At 42.3% G+C, this 27628-nt stretch overlaps 1 protein-coding gene across 13 annotated transcripts; it reads right to left on the bottom strand.

The window, feature by feature from the left end:
• Window positions 1–619: 619 nt before the first annotated feature.
• LOC114788122 (prominin-1-A-like) lies at window positions 620–26197 on the bottom strand. Of its 13 annotated transcripts, XR_003749496.1 has the most exons (29): window positions 25656–26197; window positions 17111–17172; window positions 16671–16697; window positions 16263–16468; window positions 11971–12091; window positions 11507–11570; window positions 11346–11435; window positions 11071–11094; window positions 10221–10438; window positions 10024–10098; window positions 9859–9922; window positions 9599–9607; window positions 9040–9199; window positions 8794–8946; window positions 8580–8703; window positions 7597–7700; window positions 6526–6610; window positions 6110–6256; window positions 5895–5966; window positions 5145–5237; window positions 4913–4930; window positions 4510–4563; window positions 4286–4366; window positions 4138–4206; window positions 3966–4055; window positions 3438–3553; window positions 2547–3021; window positions 1658–2181; window positions 620–1529 (listed from the first exon to the last, which is right to left on the bottom strand). XR_003749496.1 is itself a non-coding variant. In XM_028976348.1 (28 exons), exons 1-27 carry the CDS (start codon window positions 25900–25902, stop codon window positions 1671–1673), a joined length of 2595 nt encoding a protein of 864 aa, XP_028832181.1. In that variant the 5' UTR covers window positions 25903–26195; the 3' UTR covers window positions 620–1529; window positions 1658–1670. The 13 variants fall into 13 exon arrangements, 3 of the variants coding, with proteins under 3 accessions (XP_028832181.1, XP_028832183.1, XP_028832184.1); XR_003749495.1 differs by having other exon boundaries at window positions 1658–3021; XM_028976348.1 differs by lacking the exon at window positions 2547–3021 and having other exon boundaries at window positions 1658–1692; window positions 25656–26195.
• Window positions 26198–27628: the final 1431 nt, after the last annotated feature.

The following is a 27628-nucleotide window of genomic DNA, read 5'->3' as shown; positions in this document are numbered from 1 at the left end:
GTGACCAATGTGGACTGAGCTATGTATTACACAAACAGACGTGGAATGGGGGTGGTGTTGAATGAAGGAGAGGTTGGGGCATTTGGCCTATTGAATTGTAATTTAGTAGCCAGCCTCTTCCTGTTTTAGTTGTAAATTGATATGTAATGATACGTAATGATACATGCGAACCTTCTATTTTATATTGTGCTGTGACATAGTACTTGGTAGAAATTGAAGGGGACCCGTAGTCTGACGTTGTTGGATTTGAATCCCGAGCTGCCAAGGTGCGTCTGAGCAAAGCACCGTCCCCATACACTGCTCCCCGGGCTGCCCCCTGCTCACTGGGTTAAAAGCAGAGGACACATTTTGTTGTGTGCACTGTGTGCTCTGCTGCAGTGTATCACTTTATTCTATTCTATTGTTTTTATTAATTTTTAATGCTCTTAAATTTGAGGTCTACTTTCTGCCGTGACCAAGCAAATTTCCCATTTGTGGGACTAATAAAGGTTTATCTTATCGTATTCTCTAATATTTATATATCAAAATTTACTGCAATAGCCTATACATTTATCTACCATATTCCATCTTCTGAATAGGACATGTGCATTAATGTAAAGAAAGACCAAAATGCCTGACATTTCATTTGAGTATTTTTATGTAATAAGTGTTGACAGTACATACAGTACATTTGATCACACTGTGAGACCTTTACAAACCTATTTGATTCCTCATTAAACATCTGATTCCTATCTGTTCTGGATTCAAAATGGGCTTGTTTTTGGAGTTTTGCCTCTACTATGATGCAAGTTTGGAGTATATTTGTTTTTTAAAAGAATTTTGTTAATGCAAAACATGTATCTTTTTAGAATGCATGATTTACAATCTACACTTCACATATACATGCCTTTATAAACCTGCTCTGTAGTTAAATAGCAAAATGAATACTTACGGAAGAACATTATATGCTTTAGGTCTAGATTCCATCCTGACCTTTCATTACAATACATGCTTACAGGATACTGAAACACCAAATGTAAGATTGCATACCATCTGAAAAACCGCCACTTGGGTTATGCTGACATGAGGCCATCCTGAACCTTCATCCTCCGTGACACCCACAATTTAGAAAATAAACCACTAAGGACAGTTTAGAAAACGAGTATGAACAAAAAAATGCATATAAAAAACATAGTGATCAGCTTGCACGTGTAATATTCACAAACAGTACTGATATGAATAGAAATACACTGTACATTCAGAAATAGTCAAACTCTCTTTGCAGTAAACAATTGACTGTTGACAGTTTTGTCAAGTTTATAATATTTCATATAAAAGGATTTTTTAGAAACCGTATAGTTACTACAGCACTTTTTTTCCCAGCCAGTGGTATGAAATGGCTGTGGTACAAATTGATTGTAGCATGATTTGAGGGGTAACTCTCTTAGGGGCTTGACTTGACTAAATAAAAAGTTTGAATTCATGGCGTATTGTTTCCTGCTTTTCTTCTTCTACTTCCATTTTTCATCTTCTTTTGGAAGAATAGCTCTCTGGAAAAGCGGAAAGGTTAGTCAGCTTAGTCAAGACCGATCAGCTTTTTTGCTTGTTATTATTGCTTTTTTCAATGTGCAATGTGACACTTTGTTTTTGCTTATTACTTGCCATGTTTTAAACTTACCGTGGTGGAACGCTCAGCTCCAGTTTTCATTGCCACTGTAAAATATGAATACAGTTTGAATATGAATAAAGATGAGCAGTGCACAGAAATGGGGTGGAGTGGAATGGGATTGGAGTATACAGGCAGCACAAGGGAATGGGCAGGAATAGTGGAGAAAATACAGCCACGAAAATCTCCTCGCAATATGGAAATGAAGGAGCAACGCTGGAAAGTGAAAACTGGAAATGAGTGCAGGAAAAGAAGATTGCTTCTGAGGAGCAGTCACTGAGTAGAAACATGCATGGCAATGAGTGAAAAAAAAGGTGATATAAAGGAAAAACAAGGAAAAAAAGGTGGTAAAAAGGTGGTAAATGGCAGCTGTGTTAGTGTAAGCAGTTCATTAATGGATGGGCCAGTCCATTGTACCTCTCTCCCGAGAGTGTGTGTGTTGGCTCAGATAGCAAGTGTATGCCTGTCACCAGTCTGGCTGTTGTGGAGGGGCGGAGGCTCGGGGGTACCTGCACATCGTGTCGTAAGATGGCGTGCTAGAACACGGAGAACCAATCCAACACTAACATCAGTCGCAAGTTCAGTTACAGCAGAAAATAAATTAACATTGCTTAAATTCATGCAGCCAGAGAAAGGTGGAGGATAATAAAAATGTAGGTTTACTCTTATTTGGGATTAGTGCAAAAGAGTCAGGTCAGGGGAAGAAATCCTAAAAGAGTTGTTTTGTTTAACATTTATAGAAATACACACTATTTTATGTAAAATCCTCATATTAACAAAATAATTCACTTCATCATGCACCTTCATGTTATAGCATGCAATGATATACCAGAACCACTACCAGTGGAAAAGGTTTGACAAACACATTAAAGAGGGCATGCAGCAGGATTATATACTGTACCTGACCATCACAGGATTGCTACACCCTTGCAAATGCTCACTCTGATAACCATTAATACCAATTTCCATACTGAAACAAAAAGGTAATGGGAACAGGAAAGTGAAAACAATGATGTTATTTTAAAGGTGGGCTTCAGGCTCATAGGGTCAGGCCTATTACTTTTTGTATAGCATGCACTTATATGTCTAGGTAACAGCCAAATATATATCTCAAATAATAGTAGTATACATACAAATATGTATGCATTAAAATATATATTGCTGAATCTGAAAAAAAAGGTGTGAATGACAGTGGGCAAAGACCATAGTTTGAAAAAGAAAACAATATCTGAGTCCTGTTTCAGTGAAATAATGTCAGAAAAAAGAATATAGAGTGGAAAAATAATTTAAAAATCATAAATGTAAAAATAATGAGAAACATGGACAATGATGAAGAGTTTCAGAGAGTAAAATGCCAGATCCCTGAAACAGAACAACTGCAAGAGGAAAACAGGGTGGGGGAGGGAGGGAGGGAGAAAGAGAGAGAGAGAGAGGCTGATTACTATACCACTGAATTGGGGAAGAGAAGACAGGGGCTTTTGTGTAAATATCAGAAGGGCAGAGTGCTTATGATGTGAAAGAGCTGCACCAGCATTTCAACACAATGCACTGATTCATCAGCAACTCACCACTAGTGTGAGAGAGAGAGAGACTGTCAGTGCAACCCACTATACTAGTGACAATGTGGCCATGACTCTCCATGTGTGAGGATATGAGTGTGATAATCTACTTGAGGAAACTTTGTAGGTCTGCATGAGGAAAAAGGATTAATTTTTGAAAAAAAATCTTCAGTCGGTGTAATTAAGGTTGGGTTTATGGTTATGACATCCACCTATATGTTTCTAGTACTTACTCATCGAAAACATCCTCTGTGTCCATCCTTCGGTAGTATTTTGCGAGTTTCACTGACAGAATGATGCTGGGGATCAGGAACAAACAACATCCGCCCAGACCGAACCAGAAGGTGTTCTAATGGAACACAAAATGCTACATCACTATCATTTAAATCGTTCCTATTTTACTGGACAGTCAGAACAAAGACTACAAGATTGTGATTTGAGGCCACACAAACAAAAATGTCACAAAGGACTACTGAGTGCTAAGCCTTGAAGTGTATTAATGACACCTTATAGAACACACACACGCACACGCACACACACACACACACACACACACGTGCCCCCTTTAAAAACATTCATCTTCCGTCTCACAGCAGCTGGTAGGGCATTTAACACAAACAGAAGCAGTCCTGTTGGGGACTCCACACACTGTGCAGTGTGTGTGCCCGTGTCTCTGTGAGAATGTTCTCTGTGTCTGGCCTGTGGTGAAGTATGCCTGGCTGTGTTAGTGCCCGTCCACTGCAGCCGCCCGGCTCTCTTACCACAGAGTCCACGATGAAGCTGCAGCCCACGATTTCCAGAGAGTCCACAATGTTACTGATGGGCTTACACTGGGCCACCTCGCTCTTCAGCTGCACACAAACATTGAAACGCGGTCACTAACTAAGGCATGGCCCGGGCAGTCACCAGAATCGTGAAATCACACAAGCTCACCGAGTGTTTGACCCACTCTGTGTACTGCGTGAAGTATCCCACCACGCTCTGCACATACTTGTCAGTCTCCTGAGAAGCAGAACACGTCATCAGCTTTTTTGATGATTCTGACGACTGATGTTATGATGACTGATCAGAACAACCATACCTGTTTGATGACGTGTGAAGCGTTGTTGGCGATTAGGTACTCAGTGGCGTCAATGGCAGACAGCACATTGGTGACTTTGGTCTGAGTAAAAAAGACATTTTTATCAACCACACATTATGAACATGGCAATCATGCCATTTCAGGCCATGGTTACAATGACATTCTTAGCTGAGGTGAAGTGATAATAATGACATTAGATGGGTATTTCAGTAGGTCAGACTCACTGGGAGCTCTGTGGAGGTCCGCTGCAACAGCCGGATGCTGGAGCTAAGTGTGCTCTACACAACAAACACATACACAAAGCTTCAAATACACATGGCGTATGTTAATGCGACATAGAGAAAAATTAAAAATAACACAGAAAGCGTGACAACTACAGAACATTCATTATACACTGACTGTTACAGAACAAAGGACGTGGGACACTAGACAAAAAGGCCACATTTGACACTGAATGTAAATCTTTCCCAATAACTTTTATATTCAGATAATGGATTAGGAGGCTAAGAGATTAAGGGTGATTATATGTTTACATCGGTAATGAATGGCACATAGTGCACACCACAATCACAAACACAATGTTGGTTTCACAGGAGTTCTATTAAGGGTCCACACTGGGGTTCTTACCCGTGCTCTCACAAATTTCTAGGATGCCATTTAAAAATGAAAAACATGGAAGGCAATAACAGAAGGCAGAGAACAGAATCACAGACAGCTGCAGGCTATGACATAGAAGCTGAAGTATACATGTGAGTAAAAATATGTGTCATAGCTGCCGGCCATTGGCTGCGACTTGCTTGATGCCTTATTACTATGTGTGTGTGTGTGTGTGTGTGTGTGTGTGTCTGTGTGTGTTTACCATGGCCTGCTCCATGGGCAACACCTGGTCTTTGTGGATCTGTCTGATGCTGCTGGCATGTCCCTTCAGAGCATTCGCTAACGCTCCTCTTGGCTGAGAGAGACAGGCAGACAGGGAATGGGTCAGTGTGACGGATAAAGGGAACACAGAAAAACCCCGAGGTTACCTCTGCATTAGAAAAGAAAACATGAGTGACTTTGCTAAACTCTGCTAATAATCTGGCAGTGTTCCCTCAACCACCACAGACCCCTGTGTTCCCCACTGCCATTTCCCAGGAGGATCATGCTGCTGGACAAAAAACAGAACCAGCAGTTCAAAGATTTCCAATCCTATGTTTTTCCTGTGTGTGTGCATGTGTGTGCAAGTGAAAGAGAGAAAGAAGAAGAAAAAATGTGTGTGAGGGAAGGGGGTAAAATTATGAATAGGGGGTTTGTTGAGGTCTAATAGCCATCTAGACTAGAACACTGAACAAAAAGCCATACAACTGGAACACACACACACTTAACTAGCTTGTTAAATGAAGTCTAAGACTATTAAAAACATACTTTTGTTATCCACTACAATGTAAAGGGTTGCTATCACATAATTATCACATAATTGCTAAACCACTTTTGTGTATCTGTATGTAGTGCACAAAGTACGTAATACATATTTCCTGATCTCTCCATAATATATTTAGAATATATTAATAAATATTTTTCTCTCTGTCTTCCTTTCGCTCTTTCTAGCTGTAATCAAGTGCATACTTACCAGTTGGTCGGCCTGTGCTTCCAGCTCATTTGCAAATGATAATAAATCCGTCATAGTCACTCCTTTATTTACCTAGTGGCAGAAGTTAACAAAGCATTCACTCAAAAACAGCATCACACGGACGCTTCACCCTTCACTGAATGCACAATCATTTCACACACAATTCTAGTTCACGCCAAGACTCATTTATGTGATGCAATGACAGGTTAATGTACCTCTGTCATGTAGGCCTGGTAGTCTATGTCCCCAAGTCCAGTATTGGCAAAGTTTAATAGACTGTCTCTCCCCTCCTGCTCTAGCAGAACGATGTTTTGGAGGTCCACTTTCACACTGTCAAACATCTTAGCCAGTGATGGATTATACTGGAGAAAACACACACACAGAAAAAACAATATTATGCTCAGAATATGACAGACATGTACTTAAGTTTAAAAAAGTGGCTGAAAATGGCTAAATGCATCCATGTTATTGCATATATGTTTGCATTACTATCATGACTATTTGCACAAAGCACATATCATTTGTGATTGTGATAAAGCTGGAAATGCAAAAGTGTGAACAAGAAAATTTTTTGAATTTTCAGAAGCCCCCCATAGTACCCCATAGTATTCATTGAGGTTCTGTCACTCACCACTGTGGTGTTGATAAACTTATTGAAGTTGAATTTAGTCTCCAGTTGCAGGGCTGAGTACAGGCCACTATTCTCATGGCAGTCTCTGAAAGAGAGAGGGTATTAACTTTAAGTGCTAAGCCACAATTCCCGTAGGTTTCTTAAGGTATATACATATTTAGGTTTGCTTCTGTGTGCCTCAAATCCAAAAGTATCCATCGTAATCCACAAGTAACCTGTTCACCTGGCGCTCAAATGCAACAATTAATACACCAACATTACTAAATAAATCGTTACCAGATACAACTAAATCATTCAGGCAAAATTGTTTTTTAGTACTGCGCAAGACCCTTGGACTTGAAAATATTGTCAACTGAGGCAAACAGACTCAAAATACCCTAATGCATTGCATTAGTGCATAATCAATGACTATTGATAATGAAAATGATTATTTTTATTTACTTAACCTGGCTGCAGAAACTGTGGTGTGCCACTGTCACTGGGTTTCCGGCCCTAATAATTTCCACTGCATGGGGCTATAAACCCATGCAATTATACAGGCTCAGTCATAGAAGCTCTACTTCTAGTACATATCCACACATCCTAAAGGTGAGCTCGGCAAATTAAACTGATATTCACTGCAGAGAGACCATTGTCCAATTTCCAGCAGGTTATGTGAACTTGACACTTCGGAAAGGTCTCAGTAAAATATGTAATATACTGTATATAATTTAATTGTTCATTGAACATCTGTCTGTGCAGTACATTTTTCTGCCACCTAATGGTCAAAATCAAACAAGATCAAGCTCAAGTTTCAGTTCAAGCTTCAGTTTATTTATCACATACGTAATTATGCAGGATACATATAATGTGTCCTGAACTTCTCATATTGGACTGTACAGCTTAAACTAAGCCCAGTTTATTATTTAGGTTAGATTCGCTCTAATCACGCATAATTAAGTCTAGTACAAGTTGAAAAATAAAAGCATGAAATTAACGTTAAATATGGCCAATAAACACATACTGACAGATTTTAATCATCACGCTAATATCTTTCCAAAACTAACCCAACAACTGCGCACTTTGCCTCACCTGTACATGCTGCCAATGGTCAGGTCGAGGTTGGGGTCCTGGAAGAGCATACCTGGCAGGAAGTTCTTCTTGGTTGGATGCACAATGTATGGAGTGTCGATAATCTGTACAGGTGATAGGTGGGATTGATTTTTTAGAGTTTAATATCAAGGGCTGTAGTTTGGAATTTAAACAATACACTGTATAATAACCATATAATGATATGATATAAACCTGTAAAGAAAATAAACCCATTCAAACAGATTTCTACATTATAGTCCAAATGCCATGTTCCAATGGATGACCTATATGCTGCTTCTACTTGATTAAAGTCCCAAAAGGGTGCTATTCTGTACATGTGACCCTGTACTGATTAAGGAACTCTTATGGTCAAAAAATATGATGACATGTTCAAAAAAGATCCCCATCCAGAGTGATGTGCCCCTCCAGAAGATCTGAAATATAATCTGAATGTGTGCTCATGAATGTGAAAGAATGTTCCAGTTATGAGAAAATGTGGTGCATAAGGTCTGGTTAAAATAAATGGGAGGTGGATTCCTATGCAGTAGATGTGCTTTTCTACTTTTTTCCACCACTTGCTTTACAAATCCACCTCTGACAAGCAAATACCTTCAGAATGACTAAGTCAGGCTTTTACCTCTATGTAAATTTGTGTGTTTGTGAACTTTTGCACACATTCCTTCATGTGTGACTGGAAATTCTGAAGCCCTCTGCCTTTTTGGGACGGTGATACAGACACACCTCAGTGTGCGAGATTATGTAATTTGCACAGTGGTTCATTTCGTATAAGCCAAAAGCAACACATTTGGCCAAAAGGCCCAAACACATCAGCTTTGAGCTTTACGTTCACTTTCCATGACTTCCCACCACATTTCCCTCATAGACCAGGTACATGGTGGAAAGTATCATAGAAATGTTTATCTTTCCAAATTTCAGTAACGCTAATGCTGCCCATAAACTGCACTGCTTGGTTAATTACTGACCTTAAACAGCTCCCTGTTTGCCAGAGGTTCACAGACCAGCTTCTCAATGTTGCCCCCAGCTACGAATGTGGCAAGCACAACTCCCATGAGCACCCAGGAGAAGATGAAGCTAAAGCCCACGCCACTGTGAGGAAGGTAAAAAGAAACGCTGAGAACGACACCCATTTCACTTCCCCTAAATCATTTTGCTCTGCTTTTGAGCCTGGTAACTCACGCCATGAGAAGATTGCCCCCGGTGTTGGACAGGCAACCACGGTTGGTTGGAGAGGCATGTTTATCATAACCGCAGATTCCACACAGCAGCCCCAAAAAATTGAATGCTAGGATGAGCACTACCATGCAGCAGACCACAACACAACCTATCCACCTTGTGTGCCAGAGACAGAGATGGAAATGCAGATGGTGAGAAGGTACAATATTGGAAAAATTGGTTACAGGGTTAGAAAAAGGTTGGTGGTACCTGTAGAAGTCCATCTGATCAATCTGAGGGTAGAAGGCCTCAATCTTCTTCTGCCCCTCTGTTAGGAACCTGGTGAAGTTGACTAGGGCTGGCTCCACAGGAAACATCTTCGTGAAGCCTACTATCTCTCCTCCAACTCTATCCAGCATCCCCTTCACCTCTGAAGATCAGCATAGATGGTTGAACATGAGAGAATGGGCCATGGCTCTAGACTGGATGTTTATTTTTCAGAATCAGAGTTAGCTGGAATGGGTCAGACCGCACAATAAAACCTACGAGAGTTATCTAATAAACATCAGGAAACATCAGTCTCCTCTGAGTTTATTGATAACGGAGAACAGCTGCAACACTGTGGGGCATTTTAAAGGGACTACATTAGGAATTACATGACAGTAAACATGAGTATGCATATCTGAATAAAACAAAGTCTCAACTGACAGACTCCTCAAAAAAAATCATTATTTTTATGTGAGCTTCTATAGGGAACTGCACTTGAATAGACCTCTTCTAAAGGGTTTAGGCAAGGGAGACAGGGAGACAGAAGGACAGTGAAACATACGAGGAAGAGCTATGTTTACAAAAAAGAGAGGAATATGTTTCCGAAACAGGCAGCACAAAAAAGGAAGGAACAGTCATTTAATCAAATTGCGTGTTTCTTAAAACAAACCACCATAAAGCGTGTAAGAATTAGGACAAATATAATAATGAAAAAAGGAAGTAAAACAACAATTAAATGATAAATGACTAGACTATTAAATGATGGCTCTATGGCTCCTTATGTTGTTTGTTTAATGTGGATCTGTTCAGGTCTTCACTTGCCTGCAACCACATTTTCCGTTTGTTCTTCTACCAGCTTTGGAGTGTTGTTAAAGGATGCATATCCCTGGAGAAAAGAAAATGAATATGTTTCATTCACGAAAGTTATTGCCATCTCTCTCTTTTTCACACACACATGCGCGCACACGGTCAGCAGGCTGCTGGTACCTTCTGCACTATATTGCTGAGATCCGTTTTAAGCACATTGTCCACATTGGCCAGCTGTGGGCTAACATCTGGCAGCTGCAACAGAAAACGGCAGAGCAGGTCTGAATTAAAATCTGGACTGGAACGTAATGAATGCGTGTGCGTCGTCAGGTATGTGTGTGCACTGTGCATGTGGATGGACGGTCGAAGGTGTTCACCCCGTGGAAGTTGCCGCTGAGGCCCAGCTGGCCGAGCGTGCCGCGGATGGTGTTGCAGGTGTGGGCGACGGCGCCGTTGGTGCAGGCGGGATCGTTCAGCGTGTTGCTGAGGGAGGAGCGCTCGTTGCTCAGGCTGCTCTGCAGGCGGCCTGTGGCGTCCTGCAGCATCTCCAGGGCTGTGCTCACGTTCTCCAGGGCCTCCTTGGTCTCACGCATTGCTGTGACACAACATGGGGGACAGGGTCCAGGACCACTCAATGACTCATGGTCGGGTGGTTGCTGAATTAGGCAGCACCACCGGAAGACAGAGATTTTACTTAAAAATGATCCTAAAATAATAAATAAATAATATTTTGAACCAGCAAACATGAACACAGATCATAATCATTGTTGCTGCTATGTTGGCTTATCTTTCAAACCACAACTGGTAGAAAGTGTTCACTGAGCGTGTCATGGCTTTCTATCGTCACTAAACACACTCACAGATGCGTCCCTGTGCCAGAACCAGAACCAGGTCCAGCCTACCATAAGGACATCAAAGGTTTGGAGTTTTGCATTTAGCAGTGAAGCATTTTGTTGGCTTAATGTTCCTAGCCAGTGCAAACAGTGTTTACAGACTCTGGCTTAAACAGGCTTTACTGGCCTCTTTGGGTGATTGAATTAAAATGCCCTGAATGGCTATGACATGCTGGAGTTTAAAGGGATGAACAAGAACAGTTCACAAGGGAAACAAAAACACCGGACAATGTACAGATAAGGAGAAAACCTTAGGGAAAAATCACATCACTGACAGTCCACAACAGGGGTTCACTGAATCACATGACTGATGTGGGTGGGGCTGCTGGGTTACCTTTGATAGCACTCTCCACTTTGGCTTTGGGTAAAAAGCCACAGAACGGAACAGAGCGAGATCAGACACACGGACAGTTATAGGTATGCAGCATAAAATAAGCATTCATTTTGGAAATGAACAGGATATATCGTGTCCTAGGGAATATCACGGAGCCCACTGCTCCGTAGAAAATTACCCGTACAGCCTGCTTTAAAGAGTGAGAATGCATTTGATGCATTCAATCCTTGCACAAAAAAATTAAGACAAGATCAAAAATGTTTTATTCATTTTACCTCCAGTCATGCGTAGGGCATTATCCAGAGCTGGCACAACCTCTTTTTCCAACTGTTTATGAATCCTGTCACCAAGCAATGGCCCAATATCTGTAAAACGGACACTGTTAAGCATCGAACTCAAAGATAAACAGACATGCAGATGGGTGTGTGATACTCACTCTCTAGGTTAGACAGTACTCTGTTCTTGGCTACAGTGTACTGGGCTGTCAGGTAGTCAATTTGCTGTGAAAGTTGACAAAAATTAAACAGCCTTACTAATTCTCACAATAGCCTTAAACATGATTATAATAACAAGGTAAGCACAAATGACCTGCTATTTGCAATATGGAACTGAACCTTCTGGTTTAAATAGATACAATACTGATATCTACATTTACATTTATGGTATTTATCAGACGCCTTTATCCAGAGTGACTAACAATCAGTAGTTACAGGGACAGTCCCCCTGGAGACACTCAGGGTTAAATGTCTTGTTCAGGCTCACGATGTAGTAAGTGGGATTTGAACCTGTGACTTTGTGGTGTTCTATTTCATAGGCGAGTGTGTTACACACTAGGCTACCACCACTATGCTACTTTCTCTCACTATGTCTATAAATTTGTTCCCTTTTCTTGTTCCTTACCGCCGGTGTGTAGTTAGCGAATGATTTGAGGTCTCTTATATTGGTGTTGACCAGTCTCTTGGTACTCCTGACTTGGGCACTGATGTTGTGATTGGCAACATATGCAACCAGAACTCCAGTCCTGCAACACACAAATCATTACGATTAACCAACAATTCATAATTTCAACACAGGGTTACCAGCAGGGTAAGGCAACAATAAACAGCAGCAGCTATCGTTTTCCACAAGGTGGCACTATAAGGATACCATATGCAGTATTTCAATGTGCAGTCATTACCTCCATTCTAAGGCATGAATTAAAGTTGGGATCATTCTTAAAAAATAAGGCTGTAGAAAGACAAAATAAACACTGGTCTTAATATAACCTGAGCAGACCAGTTCATAAGAGATAAAATGTGCATCCCAGCATGTGAAATAAAACTGAAATTTATGCCAGTGTCTTTATCATGAAAGTCAACTGTCAGCTCTATGATTCTTCAGAATTATGTAATGCAAAAGTTTTCACCCAAGCCCCCAAAAAGAAACTGAGAGTTCAAGTGTTGAAATGCATAAGATTGTAAGTTGTAAAACACTGTTTATATATGTGTGTTTGTGTGTGTGTTATTGTGTTTGAATACATCTCTAATATTTGTGTTGAACCAAAATCAAAAGTTGTAAAGTTGTTTAAAAAGGTAATTTAATGGCTACCGCCTTCCACACACACACACACACACACACACACACACACACACACACACACACACACTTCAATCTCAATTGCTGTATTTGATTACAGATTAAAGCTTTGTGACAGCAGCCTCTCTCTCTTTATCACTCTGTCTCTACCTCCTATCCCAACTGTTCTTCAAGCGCTCAGTTAAAATACATATATACATTCGATATGCAGTGGTGGCCTAGCAGTGACCCTTAATCAGAAGGTTGCAAGTTCAAATCCTGATCCAACAAGGTGTCACTGAGGTGCCACTGAGCAAAGTACCTTCCCCACCCCCTGCTCCCCGGGCGCCTTTCATGGCCGCCCACTGCTCACTAAGGGTGATTGGTTAAATTTCGTTGTGCGCACCGTGTGCTGTGTTGCAGTGTATCACAATGTCAATCACTTCCCTTTATACACGACACCAGAAACAGATATAAAATCATTAGAAAGGTTAATAAATTCTGTTTATGTGTTCAGTATTCAAAATAATGAAAGCGCATAAAACATTCCTATAGCATCTGTGTAAAAATGCAGATAATTGCGTTACATTCTAAAATGAAACAATCATAGCTTTCACAGCATAAAACATTCAGTTGCATTCAATTGCATTCACAATGCATTCAGGTAATGTGTAATCCACTTTCACACACACACACACACACACACACACACATACACACATGCAATCACAAATTCCCTTTGTGGTCTGAGAAGCTTCTGTCAACACCACCTAGCAAAATCAGCAAAGAAAAAAAAGATCACAAAATCAGAGAGAGACAAAGAAGGAAGGGAAACAAAAAGATCTTCTGATGTTTATACAGAAAGGGGTTCTTTCAGGGCAGACCAGAGGCTATCAATATCACCTAACTGCTGACCACAGACATACACACACACACAGGGATCTTGGATGAGTTTCAGTGATACTCTAAGGCTTGAGTAGCAAAGCTAAATGTCTTTTTTTAAAATACAGATAAAACTCCTTTGGCATTCCTTAATGTTCCCCTAAGAGCCAAACATTTTCTCCCCAAGACCAACCAAGCAATAACCAAGTCAGGTTTGTGCAATTTAGATTAGAATACTTTGCCCAGTACCTGGCATAGGTCTTTACACTGTGTATGTGTGTGAGTGTGTATGGGTCAGGGTCTGATTTCTTCTCTTAATCCCTGCAGGTGTGCCCTCTGACCTTACCACCTCACCACTAACCACAAAAAAGCTTGAGAAGCAACTTGACACACAGGTATGTGTGTGTGTGTTTGTGTGAGTGTGTGTGTGTAAGAGAGAGTTGTCTCAGAAGCATTTTCATCTATGCACCCAATTCCCAGAAATAAGACTTTAATCCTAAAGAAAAAGGATCAGCCTCTCTCTCATTCAGTCTCACAGTCTAAAAAAACTCTCTAGAGGAGTCTTCCCTGAACACCTCTCTGAGAGGCGATTATTGCAGAATGCAACCTGTCTGGATTCAAACACACGATACACTGCATAAAAACACTGCAAATGTGCACAAAAGGTGACTGACAGTGTTGTAGATTGTGTATGCCATCCTCTTTGCTAATTGGACCAGAGAGGGTTACAGAGATGAGTCTAGAACAGCTTGTGTTGCAGCAGAGGGAGAGAGAGAGAGAAAGATAGGCCATGACCTCTAGTACTATTTTGGTCGTGGTATTAGTCTAATGAACTCAAACCGGTGACATGGGTCCCCTACTTACACGAATAACAACAGACCATAAACATAGATCCAATATGTTCTAAATTGAACGCTAATTAATTGCAAATTTGCTCTAAAAAGCCACCGTGTATGTGTGTCACATGAGGTACAAAAACACATGTTTGAAGAAAACTGAAGCAGAACGGGGAGAATGCACAATGCATATCATTATGTATTATATATCACATAGACACATACACTACAAATTCATGGGTCTTTTTTACATTATCGAACAAACAAGGTAACAAACAATCCAAAAATCTGTGTATGTATTATGGGAATCACCAGTGACCTCTTGATATGACAACCAATATTCTTCGATTCTTCGTTTTCTATTTTAAATAAAAAAAAAACTATAGCCATGTAAAAAACAAGTTGAGACATTACTTAAAGGCAACAGCCGCACAACCAGGAATTAAGGAAAAGACTAGGATTCATCAGAGGGCAATTCTGAAGGTGTTGGAGCATTCTGTACCCAGCAGATCTGCTAGATTCATGTGAAGAGAGTCAAAGGTGAGGCTGGGTGATTCTTTGCTTAAGCAGAGTTTACTGAGAATAATTAAAGTTGTCAAAGCTGTTATGATCCGCCAGTCAGTGTCTCTCGTACTCCTCACTAAGCACCGACCCCCACACCACAAACACTCTGGGTTTATCTATCTACTGTGTGGGTCTGAAGGCCAAATGGCTGGAGCCAGCACTTCGTCTGGACACATTGTTTATCAGAGCTTGGTCTTGCAAGAAAACCATTATTTCATTAAAAGAAAACAAGGGATGGAGAATAAATGCTGAATAAAAGTAGGAAACATATATACTATATGTAAAGTCATACCTAATCCAACACTCCCTCCTGTGATTTCCTATGGAAATCCCACAGAATGAAAACCCTAAACAGTCACTTGTAACCAGAATGTTTGTGAAAGGATTTAGCTTAAATAACTGCACAATAATGATGAAACTTTAGACTGTGGAAGCTGTATAAGGCCTGTATAAGACTCTTTTACAAGAAGTGAATGCCACTATCATTTCATTTGTTGTGCTTCAGGGTGCTGCAGATTTTGAGGCCTTAGCGAGTTAGGGTAAACGGTACAGCTACATCACAACAGCTGAAATGGTACTGTCCCGGCCTACACTCTTCAGTTTAAGGGCGGAACTAGAGGATTTGTATACAGCTGTCAGTAAACGCTGCCTCAAGATGCTCAGGATGCACAAACCCATCTTCGGATGCAGGTGAGGCTGGTGAGGTGATGGTAAACACACCTGAACCCCGGCACCATCCAGATGTGGCCATTCACTTGGCGTAAGCTGGCATCAAAGTGTTCAGGCCCGGCATACAATGCCACTGATTACTGAATGCCTGACTACACTAAGAGCAAACAGGGGCCGCCGGAGATAATCAGGCACGCACGCTGCGGAGTGGCAGCCTTTCAGAGCAGATCCAGAGAGACCCAATCAACACCGATTCAATTTTACAGAGCTTTGGTCCTCCCCTCCCAACAAAAAAATGTAATGATGGGAACTGAATAGACGACGGTGTGTGTTCAGTCACATGCGGACACACAGTTACTCTTACACTCCTGTGAGGCTGATTTAAGAGTCAGTAGGGATCTTAGTGCCATGGAGGCACACACACTAATGCCACCAGAGACCTTCGTGTCCCCATGCTACAGAGAGAGAGAAAGAGAGAGCGTGCAAAGCATGTTGAGTTTGGAGCATTAATTAACGTTTTGTCATTCATCTTGCCTGACAGATGAGAGCCCATATATGGACACGACTGTGGCTGAAAGTTTGTCACCCCTGGCAACAAGCCTGGTCAGATAGACTGTGTGTGTGCAGAGGTCTGGAGATGGAATGGTTGACCTTTCATTGCACACACACTCACACACACACACTTACGAGATGAAGCAGGAGGTGGCGATTAGCATGGTGGTGTAGAAGGCCCGCTGGCAGTCTGCGTTCTTCCTCTGCCTCTGGTGCATTTCTCCGCCGCAGTTCTCACAGCAGCGGCACAGGCAGAAGAACAGCCCCACCAGAGGCACCAGCAACACGAAGAACATGCCGAGCAGGGCCAGGACGATGAAGCCCAGCTCGTAGTAGATGGTCTGGGAGAGAGAGTGAGGTCTTAATCAGTCCACCACTTCTACACTTCACACCACGACATGATCTGCAATTACTTCATAATTAAACAAAGACACACACCCACACTGTAGTGGCAGCTATTTCAGAAATCTGATAAACTACGAATGGTTCAGTTTTTATTGCACTTTTAAAACCATGGTACAAGTTCTGTGTATGACACGATACCTGCAGCATTAGAACAACGTTCTCCGGCTGTGTGACCAATCAGCAGCAAGCCAAACAAACAAAAGCAGAGGAGATGAGAAAAAGTACAAAAACTTGCCTGTTAATAATTACCAGCATTAAATGTGTATTTGAACATGAAATATGCATATCCGTGCATTTTCTCGATAATGTCTTAACAGACTTCTCATTGAGCAAATACTTCTCAATTCAATACCAACTACAAAAATGTGGACATGGGAAATAACATCACATTATGATAGAGAACACCGACATGTTTCAGCACAAGTGACCTTCATCAGGTTTTCAAGTATACATATCTGTCAACCCGATGAAGGGCTTACACATGAAGACATCAAAGTTTAAGCTCAACCATAAATTTTAGCTGCCTGTGTGTCACCTCCTGATTTGGTGCATACACAGACTGCAATATATAGCCATACCTTCTTATACTCTTCAACCTTGATCCCTCCCATGTTCTGCTGGATCACTTTTACGATGAGATCTGAAATGGCACACAATTCATAGTTTACCAAGTTATCAGACGATTGGAAACACATTAAGCACACACAGTTAAATCTGCCATAAAAACCCAATTTGATGAATCCCCAAAACAACACAATGAATCCCCAAAACAACCTGTATGGGATGGTAGCTGGTAGGTTTTCAGAGAGTTACCAAGAGAGAAGTAATTTCAAAATTGCCCACTGCTTGAATTTTTTTAACGTGTGACTCTTTTCCACAAAGGATTTGACGACAAAACAAGCTCTACTCTCTTCAATTTCGAGGTTGTGCACAACCACACTCTAGCCAAGGGGTGCAAAAAGGCATCAAAACATTTGGCGCTGCACCCTCATGACAAAAAAAAAGAACCCCTTTCATCATTAGATGTCAGATAAAAGGGAAAACAAAAGCTCTACCACAGGGAGATATTGTTCAACTAATTTCTGTACACTGACATATCCATAAATTCCGATGCAGCTACTTTACTATTTTCATTATCGTTGCACAGCATGCAGGACTGAAAGAGATGCCGAACTGGGTGCATTTATATCAGTCCTCATGTGCACATTGACACACAATACACCATCAAACTCACCATGCAGCCTGCCATTACAAGTGTCAATTATATTGTCTATGGCTGGCAAATTGCAAATGATAGATCTGACTTCTACCGTGTTTTACACAAAATGTTAATTATAATGCTTGCATTAGCTAGTAGTCAGGCGCCAACATTCAGACATTGTGTAGCACTTGTCTATAAGTCATCCCTGTTGAAACATGAGATGTTAATTGAGCAAGATTTTTAATTAAATGGTAATATCCACAACTACACACATACCACAAATGCTTTTTTCAGAACAGTGCTTTTAGCAGTACTAAAGTTGTCTTAGTTAGTATTGAACAGCCTGAAGGTATGCAATTACTTTGTCACACACTTCCTGAAAATACAGGAAAACCAAAAGTCATTGATCACAATTGCCATTGTCCTCCTGTGCACTCGAGATGTGAAGCAGCTCTGTTTCCTTCTTCGAGAGCCAGACTGATAGCTTTTAACTTAAAAGTCGCATCATATGCTTCCTTTTCTCAAGCTATTGTATGAATTTGCTTTTAACTTAATTGTCACCACATGCCATTTTTCTAGGGGCACTAGTGGCCTAGCGGTTAAGGAAGTGGCCCCGTAAGGTGGCTGCCCACTGCTCACCTATTTGGTAATTTGATTGGTTTTATATGACAAAGTTAAATGGGGCAGTGGGGCACATGGGGCAGTGGTGGCCTAGCGGTTAAGGAAGCGGCCCAGTAATCAGAAGGTTTCCGGTTCCAATCCCGATCCGCCAAGGTGCTACTGAGGTGCTACTGAGCAAAGCACCGTCCCCACACACTGCTCCCCGGGTGCCTGTCATGGCTGCCCACTGCTCACTCAGGGTGATGGGTTAAATGCAGAGGACAAATTTCACTGTGTGCACCGTGTGCTGTGCTGCTGTGTATCACACGTGACAATCACTTCACTTAAAAAAAAAAGTGCTGGCGGCAGGAATCTAGTTAGCCTGTTACATTGTAAAAGCCACAGTTCTCAAAGCGTGTGTAGTGATAAGTGAACGTGTTGTGTGATATCCCAACCGCTTGATGACAATAGTGTGTATAACTGTGGGATTCATGGTTATTAAGAATGCAGAAGTAGTTAAAAGGTACATGTGTTAACGTGTATGCTCATAGTGTTGAAATTAATAAATCTTTAATGTTGCAACTTTGGCTAATCATTAGCAAATAACCTTTCAGCATGTGAAAAAAGTAGTGGCCTATACGCTGCATTTTAAGGTACTATTGTATGAATTTGCTTTTAACTGAATTATCACCACATGCCATTTTTGTAGATATTTCCTTTTCAATTGATATGCTGAAAAGGATTTTCAACATATAAATGCTGATAAATGCTGAATTTCACAGCATTTATCAGACGCCCTTATCCAGAGTGACAGTCAGTAGTTACAGTGACAGTTCCCCTGGAGCAACTTAGGGTTAAGTGTCTTGCTCAGGGACACAATGGTAGTAAGTGGGATTTGAACCTGGGTCTTCTGGATCGTAGGTGAGTGTGTTACCCGCTAGGCTACTACCACCCTGTGTAATTAGCCTGATGTTGGTACACCATTGTGATGAAAGAAATATATACTCCCCTGACATACTTAAACTCCTCCACTTGAGACAGGACCTCTCTCCCGACCCGGAGTTGGCAAGCCACCCTTTTCCGGTCGAGAACCATGGTCTCAGATTTGGAGGTGCTGATCCTCATCCCAGCCGCTTCACACTCAGGTGCGAACCTACCCAGCAACAGCTGAAGGTCAGAGCCTGATGAAGCTAGGAGGACCACATCATCTGCATAAAGCAGAGACGAGATTCTCATGCCACCAAACTCAACACCCTCCACACCACGGCTGCGCTTAGAAATTCTGTCCATATATATTATGAACAGAACCGGTGACAAAGGGTAGCCCTGGCGGAGTCCAACCCTCACCAGGAACATGTCCGACTTACAGCTGGCTATGCGGACCAAGCTCACGCTCATCTGGTACAAGGACTGAATGGCCCTTAACAAAAGACCATTCACCTCCCATAGGGTGCCCCTGGGGACACGGTCATAAGCCTTCTACAAATCAACAAAACACATGTGGATTGGTTGGGCAAACTCCCATGCCCCCTCCATCACCCCAGCAAGGGTAAAGAGCTGGTCCACAGTTCCACGGCCAGGACGAAAACCACATTGCTCCTCCTCAATCTGAGATTGAACTATCAACCGGACCCTCCTCTCCAGTACCTTGGAGTAGATCTTTCCAGGGAGGCTGAGGAGTGTGATCCCCCTATAGTTGAAAACGGGGACCACCACCCCAGTCTGTCACTCCACCGGAACTGCCCCCGATGTCCACGCAATAATGCAAAGACGTTTCAACCACAACAGCCCTACAACATCCATAGCCATGAGATACCTAGGACGGATCTCATCCACCCTCTTTGGAGCTGATCGGTAGTCTTTCTCCATGACCTCAATGAACTCCTCTCATGCCCGAGATTTCGGTGACTGCCACTGCTGCACCCCGCTTGGCCATCCAGTACCTGTCTGCTGCTTCTGGAGATCCACAGACCAGCCATGCCCTGTAGGCTCCTTCTTCAGCCTGACGGCTCCCCTAACCTCAGGTGTCCACCAGCAGGTATGGGGGTTACTGCAACGACTGGCACCGGCCACCTTGCGGCCACAGCTAGCAACAGCCGCCTCAACAATCGCAGAACAGAACAAGGTCCATTCGGACTCAATGTCCCCCACTGCTCTCGGGACACGGTCAAAGATTTACTCTCGATTTACCGGTCGATCTCCGTCACAATCCTCACCTATGGTCATGAGCTTTGGGTAATGAGCGAAAGAACGAGATGGCGGTTTCAAGCAGCCAAAATGAGTTTCCTCTGTAGGGTGGCCAGATGCAGCCTTAGAGATAGGGTGAGGAGCTCGGACATTCGGGAGGGTCTCAGAGTAGATCTGCTCCTCCACATCGAGCGGAGCCAGTTGAGATGGTTCGGGCATCTGGTCAGGATGCCTCCTGGACACATGGGAGAAATTGTATCTCCAGTCTGGTCTGGGAACGCCTTGGGGTCCTGCTGGAGGAGCTGGCGGAGGTGGCTGTCTGCGATTCCCTACTTGGGATGCTGCCGCCGGGACCCGGACCCGGATAAGCGGATGAAGACAAAGATGAAGAAATATACACTACCAGTCAAAAGTTTGGATGCACCTACTCTGTGCTGGTTATGAAGATGAAAATGGAGACCATTTTGAAGAATCCGTCCCCCATCCCTTGCACAGAAATATATTTAGGATTTTTGTAGCAGGTGAAAGCAAAAAATGTTTGATGAATCTGTCTCGAGTTTTATGACGGCTTTGTTTACTATTGTGATCATCAAAAGCCGCTTCATGAGATGCTCATTAGCCTGAGTGAATAATAAGAAAGCGTTCTGCATAAACCTTCAGGACTGTTGGAAACCATCCCCGTTGTCTAACTTAAGGGTTGTTGAGAGAAGCCAACAGTGTGAAATGCTGCCGTCACAGAAAACGTTGCCTGCTTTCGAGAGACTCAAATGTTAAACATTTGTCTTGTTTGCAAAAGGTACAATGCTCCGCCATGCTATACCTCATGCTAAGCATGCTAAGCACTCTTAATAACCATTAGTAATGGAACACAATTTGTATTCTAGGTATGGGTGGGCAGATCAATCCAAAATATCAATATTATCAATACTAAGTTGGCATCAGTATCAGATCAATACTAGCAAAAATGGGATTGATATTTTCGCTCTTCTACTTTCAGTACCACGATCCAACTGAAAGTAAATGTGCCGGTGGAAATACTGCTCCTTGCACATCTATGTGACGATGCTGAGCTGTATTGGTGTGCAAAAGATATCAGATTTTTATGTTCTAGAATCGATTCTCATATAGATATTAGTCATTAGGGGCAAATGTGTAGTTTACCAGGAGCACAGCAGAATATAACTATACTATCAGGATCGTTTAAAATGATACCCAGGACCTACTTCCTCTTCCGCACGTCATAGTATTTGAAATACACCTGTAAAAATGCCTTGTCGCTGCAGCACGCAGCTCTGCTCATTGACTGCTCATTGAGCTGTAATTAGGTTGCTGAGTCAAATCACAAACACTGAGTTTTAACTTGATATTTTACTTTATACATCACTTCCTGTGTTCACCTTAATATGGTCCCCAACTATGAAGCATTCATTACACAGTGAAAGCATCCTATTCAGTCTATGACAGTTTTTGCATAAAGTGTCGGTATCGAATCAGTATCGTCAACACCAAACTGATTTAGTGGTATCACACAACCCTAATTCTAGGTCTGGGCGAACTAATGTATTTTTATTATAAACATTCACCCACAAACCTTTGGTCAGCTCCTTTGTTGTTTTATAAATGAAAAATATGGTATGGTAGGGTATGGTATCCTCAGTCCATGTTTTCTAGCATATTAAAATACTTGCACAAATTTCATCAACATTTGTAATACAAATTATATATTGTATGTACAAATTGCCAGGCCCTATATAGAGCTCTTTATAAATGCAAGTAATGTTTTTTTTATTGTCCCATCGTGCACCTAAAGCTTTTCCTGGAGGCTCAGGACAGTATGGGGCTGGCTCTGCAGGAGGATTGTGGAAAACCGGGTCACTAAGCAGTTACTACCCCCATCCTGTAAATCCCCCACCTCAGTTTTCTATCTTCAAATGTCTTTACCCCCACATGCAATCAGTATAGTGTGTTGAACTTTATGCCTTTAAGAATAAAATGTGTATTAAACAGTATATTATTATATAGGTGCAGCACTCCATTGAGAGACATGGGTTGTGTTTACACATGAATTTCTCTATTTGCAATGTTTAGGAAGAACACATGAGCCTGCATGCAACTGTAATATTGCAACTGCAAGTTCTGTATTTAAGATATGGCCCCCACTATGGACACAGAAACAATGGACTCACTCCAGTACTGATAAAGTAACTGGTTGGAAATGCACTTTGGAAAATATATAATGAAGCATGCAAAGCAATCCAAAGTTTGTATATATTCATATTTGAATATGGTGTCCTACTTCACTGCTGACTAATGACCAGATTTAGCAAAGCTGAGTTAGGTATTAATCCTTTATAAGCTCGCTTCATTTCCTTACAGTTTGCAAGCTAAGGTTTTAAAATTACATTAAAATGATGATTGCTTTTAACTTACCACTGCTCCTTTTATTTGTATGCCAAAGCATGGAATCAGAAGGTGTAATACATTTTGAACATTTAATGTTGATGAACTACTTTTTTTTCACATGAATTTACTGAGCAAACATTTGCCATATCCACTGATAATATGTTTAGGTTTTCTAATGCAAGCCATGTGGTATGTGGTGTGCCCTGGATGCTGAGGGCACCTGGCAGAATTTGGCAGAACCAGGGCATGACATCACAAAATATTCCTGGTGTCATGACATTTTCCCATGACATTGTCATATAACTATGCATAGACTATGCTCAAATGCACACACATTTTGCATTAAGTAGCATTGCATGTGTGCATTTTAATTTATAAAATCTAAAAAAAAACAATACTGTCAGTCAGAGGCGGCAAATGACGGTAATAAGACATAGAGACAAAGACGGGTGCATAAGTCCCTTTAGTATCTGCATTGTCTAAGACAGTGGACAGATGGATGAGTGTTTATCTCTGTGCAGTGACACACATACAGAGCCAGCCGTGCAGGACACAGCCTGCTGTGGCTAATGCCGCCGCTGTCAGGATTCTCGCAGACGAGCCTGCGGCTGCCACAGCCAAATGGGACCCACTCCCGAATACCCAAAATGCCCTCTGAAGTGTGGCTGCTCCGCATTGGGGACGAAAAGCGAGCACTAATAAAGCAAGGACTTTCCTGTCCTCGAGGCAGTAGCAACAAGACTTTTCTTGCTGGCTTTGCTTTGTTCTTAATTATGGGCTCTGTACAACCTTAAAATTTCATCATTTTATTGCAGCTAGTGTAGAACCTGCTTCACAGATTTTTACATTAGAAACTAAAGAAAATGAACAGTTAGCAGGGAGTGTGACATAAACAGGAATAATGTACACAACAAATAATCAACAATAATCAAAAAGATTATGTAGTCACAGTTTGTGAAGTTGGTTGACTTGGACAGTGTTTGGAATCTTTGGCCATTAACAATCATGTCTATTTGTTATCAAGCTGAGGCCTTGGTTTTTGTAGTCTATTTATGGGAATAATTTACAACCATGTTTTAGGCACCAGTATGTGTATGTGGTATATGTGAAATTTAAAAGGGTTTAAATGATGTTTAAATGTTGTAGCGCACTTTTCTGGAGGGTATTGGTGGTCAGAAGGCCACATGGATAATCCTCTTACTAAGCTGATGGTGTTGGGCTGCAAAGTGGCCTCCATCTCTTTCTGTTTCACTTCCGTTATCTACATTTATCTGCCCCCCCCTCCATCTCTCCAACCTTCATACACTGTTTTTTTTTCCCGCCCTTTTGCGAATTTAGCATTTTCTTGCTTCTTTTACCCTTCCTCAACACCATTTATTCTGACAGTGTGCCATTCAGAGCTTAAATATTAGCAACTCGGTGAAAGCAACCTGGCGGATAAGATGGTAAAACCCCTCCTCAAATCTGCATGCTCGCAGTGTTAAGGCGTGCAAAAGAATACCCACAGAGGGAAAAGATGGTGCCAGCTCCAGATCTCAAACGTGCTTGTTTATGGAATTAATATCATCCAAAGGTCATTTACGTACCTCGTCCCGGATTATACCCGCACCCAAAAGTATAAAAATAAATCTGCTCTGCTACTGTAAAGATACCAGTCTGCGGCTTTTTTTAACCACAGATAAACATGTTGTTGTCTCCCCCACACAAAGAAGCCCTAAATATAGCTCAACTGGGATAATCTAGTGGCCAGAGTCCTGTTTAGGGTCAAATAAACCCATTAAATATTGTCATTAGAAACCAGACTGAACTCGATAAATAAGGCAAAACCGTAAGTGAAAAACGTTGGGAGGGAACGTGGAGGTTGCGGGCGGGTACGTGGAGAGTGAGTCGGTGGGACGGGTACTTTCACGGCAGCCCGCTCCGGAGACAATGACATCTGCCACTGGCGTTAAGTTACTGCTCTGCTGCCTAATCCATTAATCTGCACTCTCTTTATCACAGGGGATAAGCAGAGGCAGCAGGGGCCTTTCCACACAGATCAGGAGTTTAGCGGCAAAAACGGTGTACGTGAAACAAACACATCCATCCTTCTCATGCGATGGGCCTACATAATGTAAAACAATGAGACAGTTTGGAAGCAGAAAGGGGGAGATGGCTAATTTTCCCGGGCCGGTCGTGTCGTTGTTCATTGAGAGAGAGACACATTCCAGTCCCAAACATGCTGACACGCCTCCACCGAATCATCACACCCCCCCTCACACTCGGAACTGAACACATCCATCCCCGCCGTGGAAACCTAACACGAAGGCACACCATACAGCTGTGTGATGCGGAAATGTGTGCGTTTTTGGACGTAGTTCGGGTGTTTATGACTTAGCAGGCTTCGGGCTCAGCAGCATATGGTAATGCAGATTATGAGCTTACCTGATCAGGCAGGTGACTCAGAAAGCCACGCCTAATCACCAGATCTCCTAATTGATTACGTTCACCGAAATCGCAGTGACCGACTTAAAATCCCAATCCTATTGGAATTTACCACCCACCAATGCAACCTAATTGCACCCATGCGCTCAGATGCAGCGCCTTTTCTCATCCATGACTCTGTCCCAGAGATGAGCCAGAATTTCTATGGCAATTTACTTATTTAGACCATGAAAACTGCATGTTAATCACATAAAAAGTTCACAGTGATGAGTGTCTGCAGACCCATCAAAAAGCGTGAAGTTCCTCACCTTTGGGGAACGGGTTCGGCTGGACCGCGTACAGGAAGGCGTGCACCATGTGGAACAGGATCCCGATCGCTCCCGGTTCATAATACGCGTGGGTCTCGTAGACCACCGAGGGCACGAAGCCGAAATCCAGAGTTTCCGCGGGCACCTTGTGCATGTCGGCGTGCGGGTTCGCGTCCTCCCGCAGCTGAGACTCGCCGGACGTCGCCCCCAAAGTCGCGAAGAGCGCGAGCCCCGTTATCCAGAGCATGGCAGGCGACGGTCCTGGACACCTGTCCCTTCAGGAGATGCCACCAGCGTGGAAGAGAGGGACGGGTTGCTGGAGTGTGCTGTTGTCTTTAGGATTTACACCAATAATCCGCATCGATAGTTTATACCGGACAGAGGTGGAAAATGTGTACATGTGCACAAAAATGTGTAAAAACGTGAAAGGGAATCAAGCCCTGTCATCCCAGGTCATGTCCAGTGTAGACGTATTCCTTCTATTGATCTGGTACCAGCTCTCTCTCTCTCTCTCTCTCTCTCTCTCTCTCCCGCGCCCGACAGACGCGAAATCTCGCGCCAGTCTGGGGTGCGCGCGCGCGTGCGCGCGTGCGCGCGCTGGCGGGGTCGGGAGCGCGCCGGCGAGCGTCGCTTCTCACATGCTGCGAGATACATTTGTTCTTATGTTTCTGGAGTTATGTAGCTCTAAAGTTAAATGCTGAATAGTACCAAAACAAAACATTATACGTCCAGAAAACACGTAACATATTCGCTTTGCGAGGTATAATGTCAATAGGAGTCCATTTTTTTTTTTTGAAAAAAAAAAATATATATATCATGTGGGAAAATGACATTTTGGTCTGAAATATCATGTTCTGTGTTGAAACAACTATTTTCACCTCTTTTATGTTTTAGACGATCCTGGCTGTTTAGGGTAGACTGTAAAAAAAAAAAAAACTGCTCTCAAGAAGTGTGAAAACTGCCAACACTATAATTTTACAAGGAATTCATAGAAAGGACACTGGAAAGATGTGGAGACAAGAAATCAAACAAGCTCCTTAAGAAAGAAGTGAGCGAAACTGCCATTTGAGGACTTGTTCTCATGGCACAAGAGTGTCTCAGAGGGCCCAGCATCAACATAAAGGGCCTTTATGGGGAGACGAAGGGACACATGAGACCCGCCCTGGAGCAGTGCAACTCTCATCGGGTCTCCCACACAGAGGGAGGGCTCAGGTAAAGGCGGGTAGATATTTTCCCAGCAGGAGAACAATTGCAAAGAACAGTCCAAAAACAGGCCGATTTCATTAAAACGAAACCTTTCATATGGACACCGTTTGCGTAACACATGCCACATCTGTTCCACAGGACAACTTGGACTTATTACTATTGTGTTCCTGAAAAAGACTCTAGGAGGACTGTCCCTGTGACCACTGTAACCTGCTCTTGATAAGGGTGTCTGATAAATGTCTATGAACCAGAAGACTACAGAGTCACAGGTTCAAATCCCACTTACTACTATTGTGTCCCTGAGCAAGACACTTAACCCTAAGTTGCTCCAGGGGGACTGTCCCTGTAACTACTGATTGTAAGTCGCTCTGGATAAGAGCGTCTGATAAATGATATAAATGTAAATGTAAAATAATATAATATTGACAAACTACGTATTCTGCACACCTGAATGAAGTGTGGATGCTTCTGTCACTAAGGCAAGCTTGTCATATGAACAGGGATTGTCTCACAACACACATTTAACACACACACACACACACACACACACACACACACACACCTGTTCTGTCCATTTCTAAATCCTGAAATCTGGATATTTTGGAGATTAAGAGGGTTATATCATTTGGTAGAAATGGATCAACATTCAGACTCACGATTACATCACACAACAAACCCTCCAGCATACCCTCTCCTGATCTTTTGAACTCTCAGAACAGGTACACACTCAAGTTCATGTGTTCAAAATCCCTCCTAGAATAAACAGT

Source organism: Denticeps clupeoides, chromosome 4 (assembly GCF_900700375.1).
Source record: "Denticeps clupeoides chromosome 4, fDenClu1.1, whole genome shotgun sequence".
NCBI lineage: Eukaryota > Metazoa > Chordata > Actinopteri > Clupeiformes > Denticipitidae > Denticeps > Denticeps clupeoides.
The sequence above is the reverse complement of the archived record's forward strand: the minus strand, read 5'-3'. Positions and strand labels throughout refer to the sequence as shown.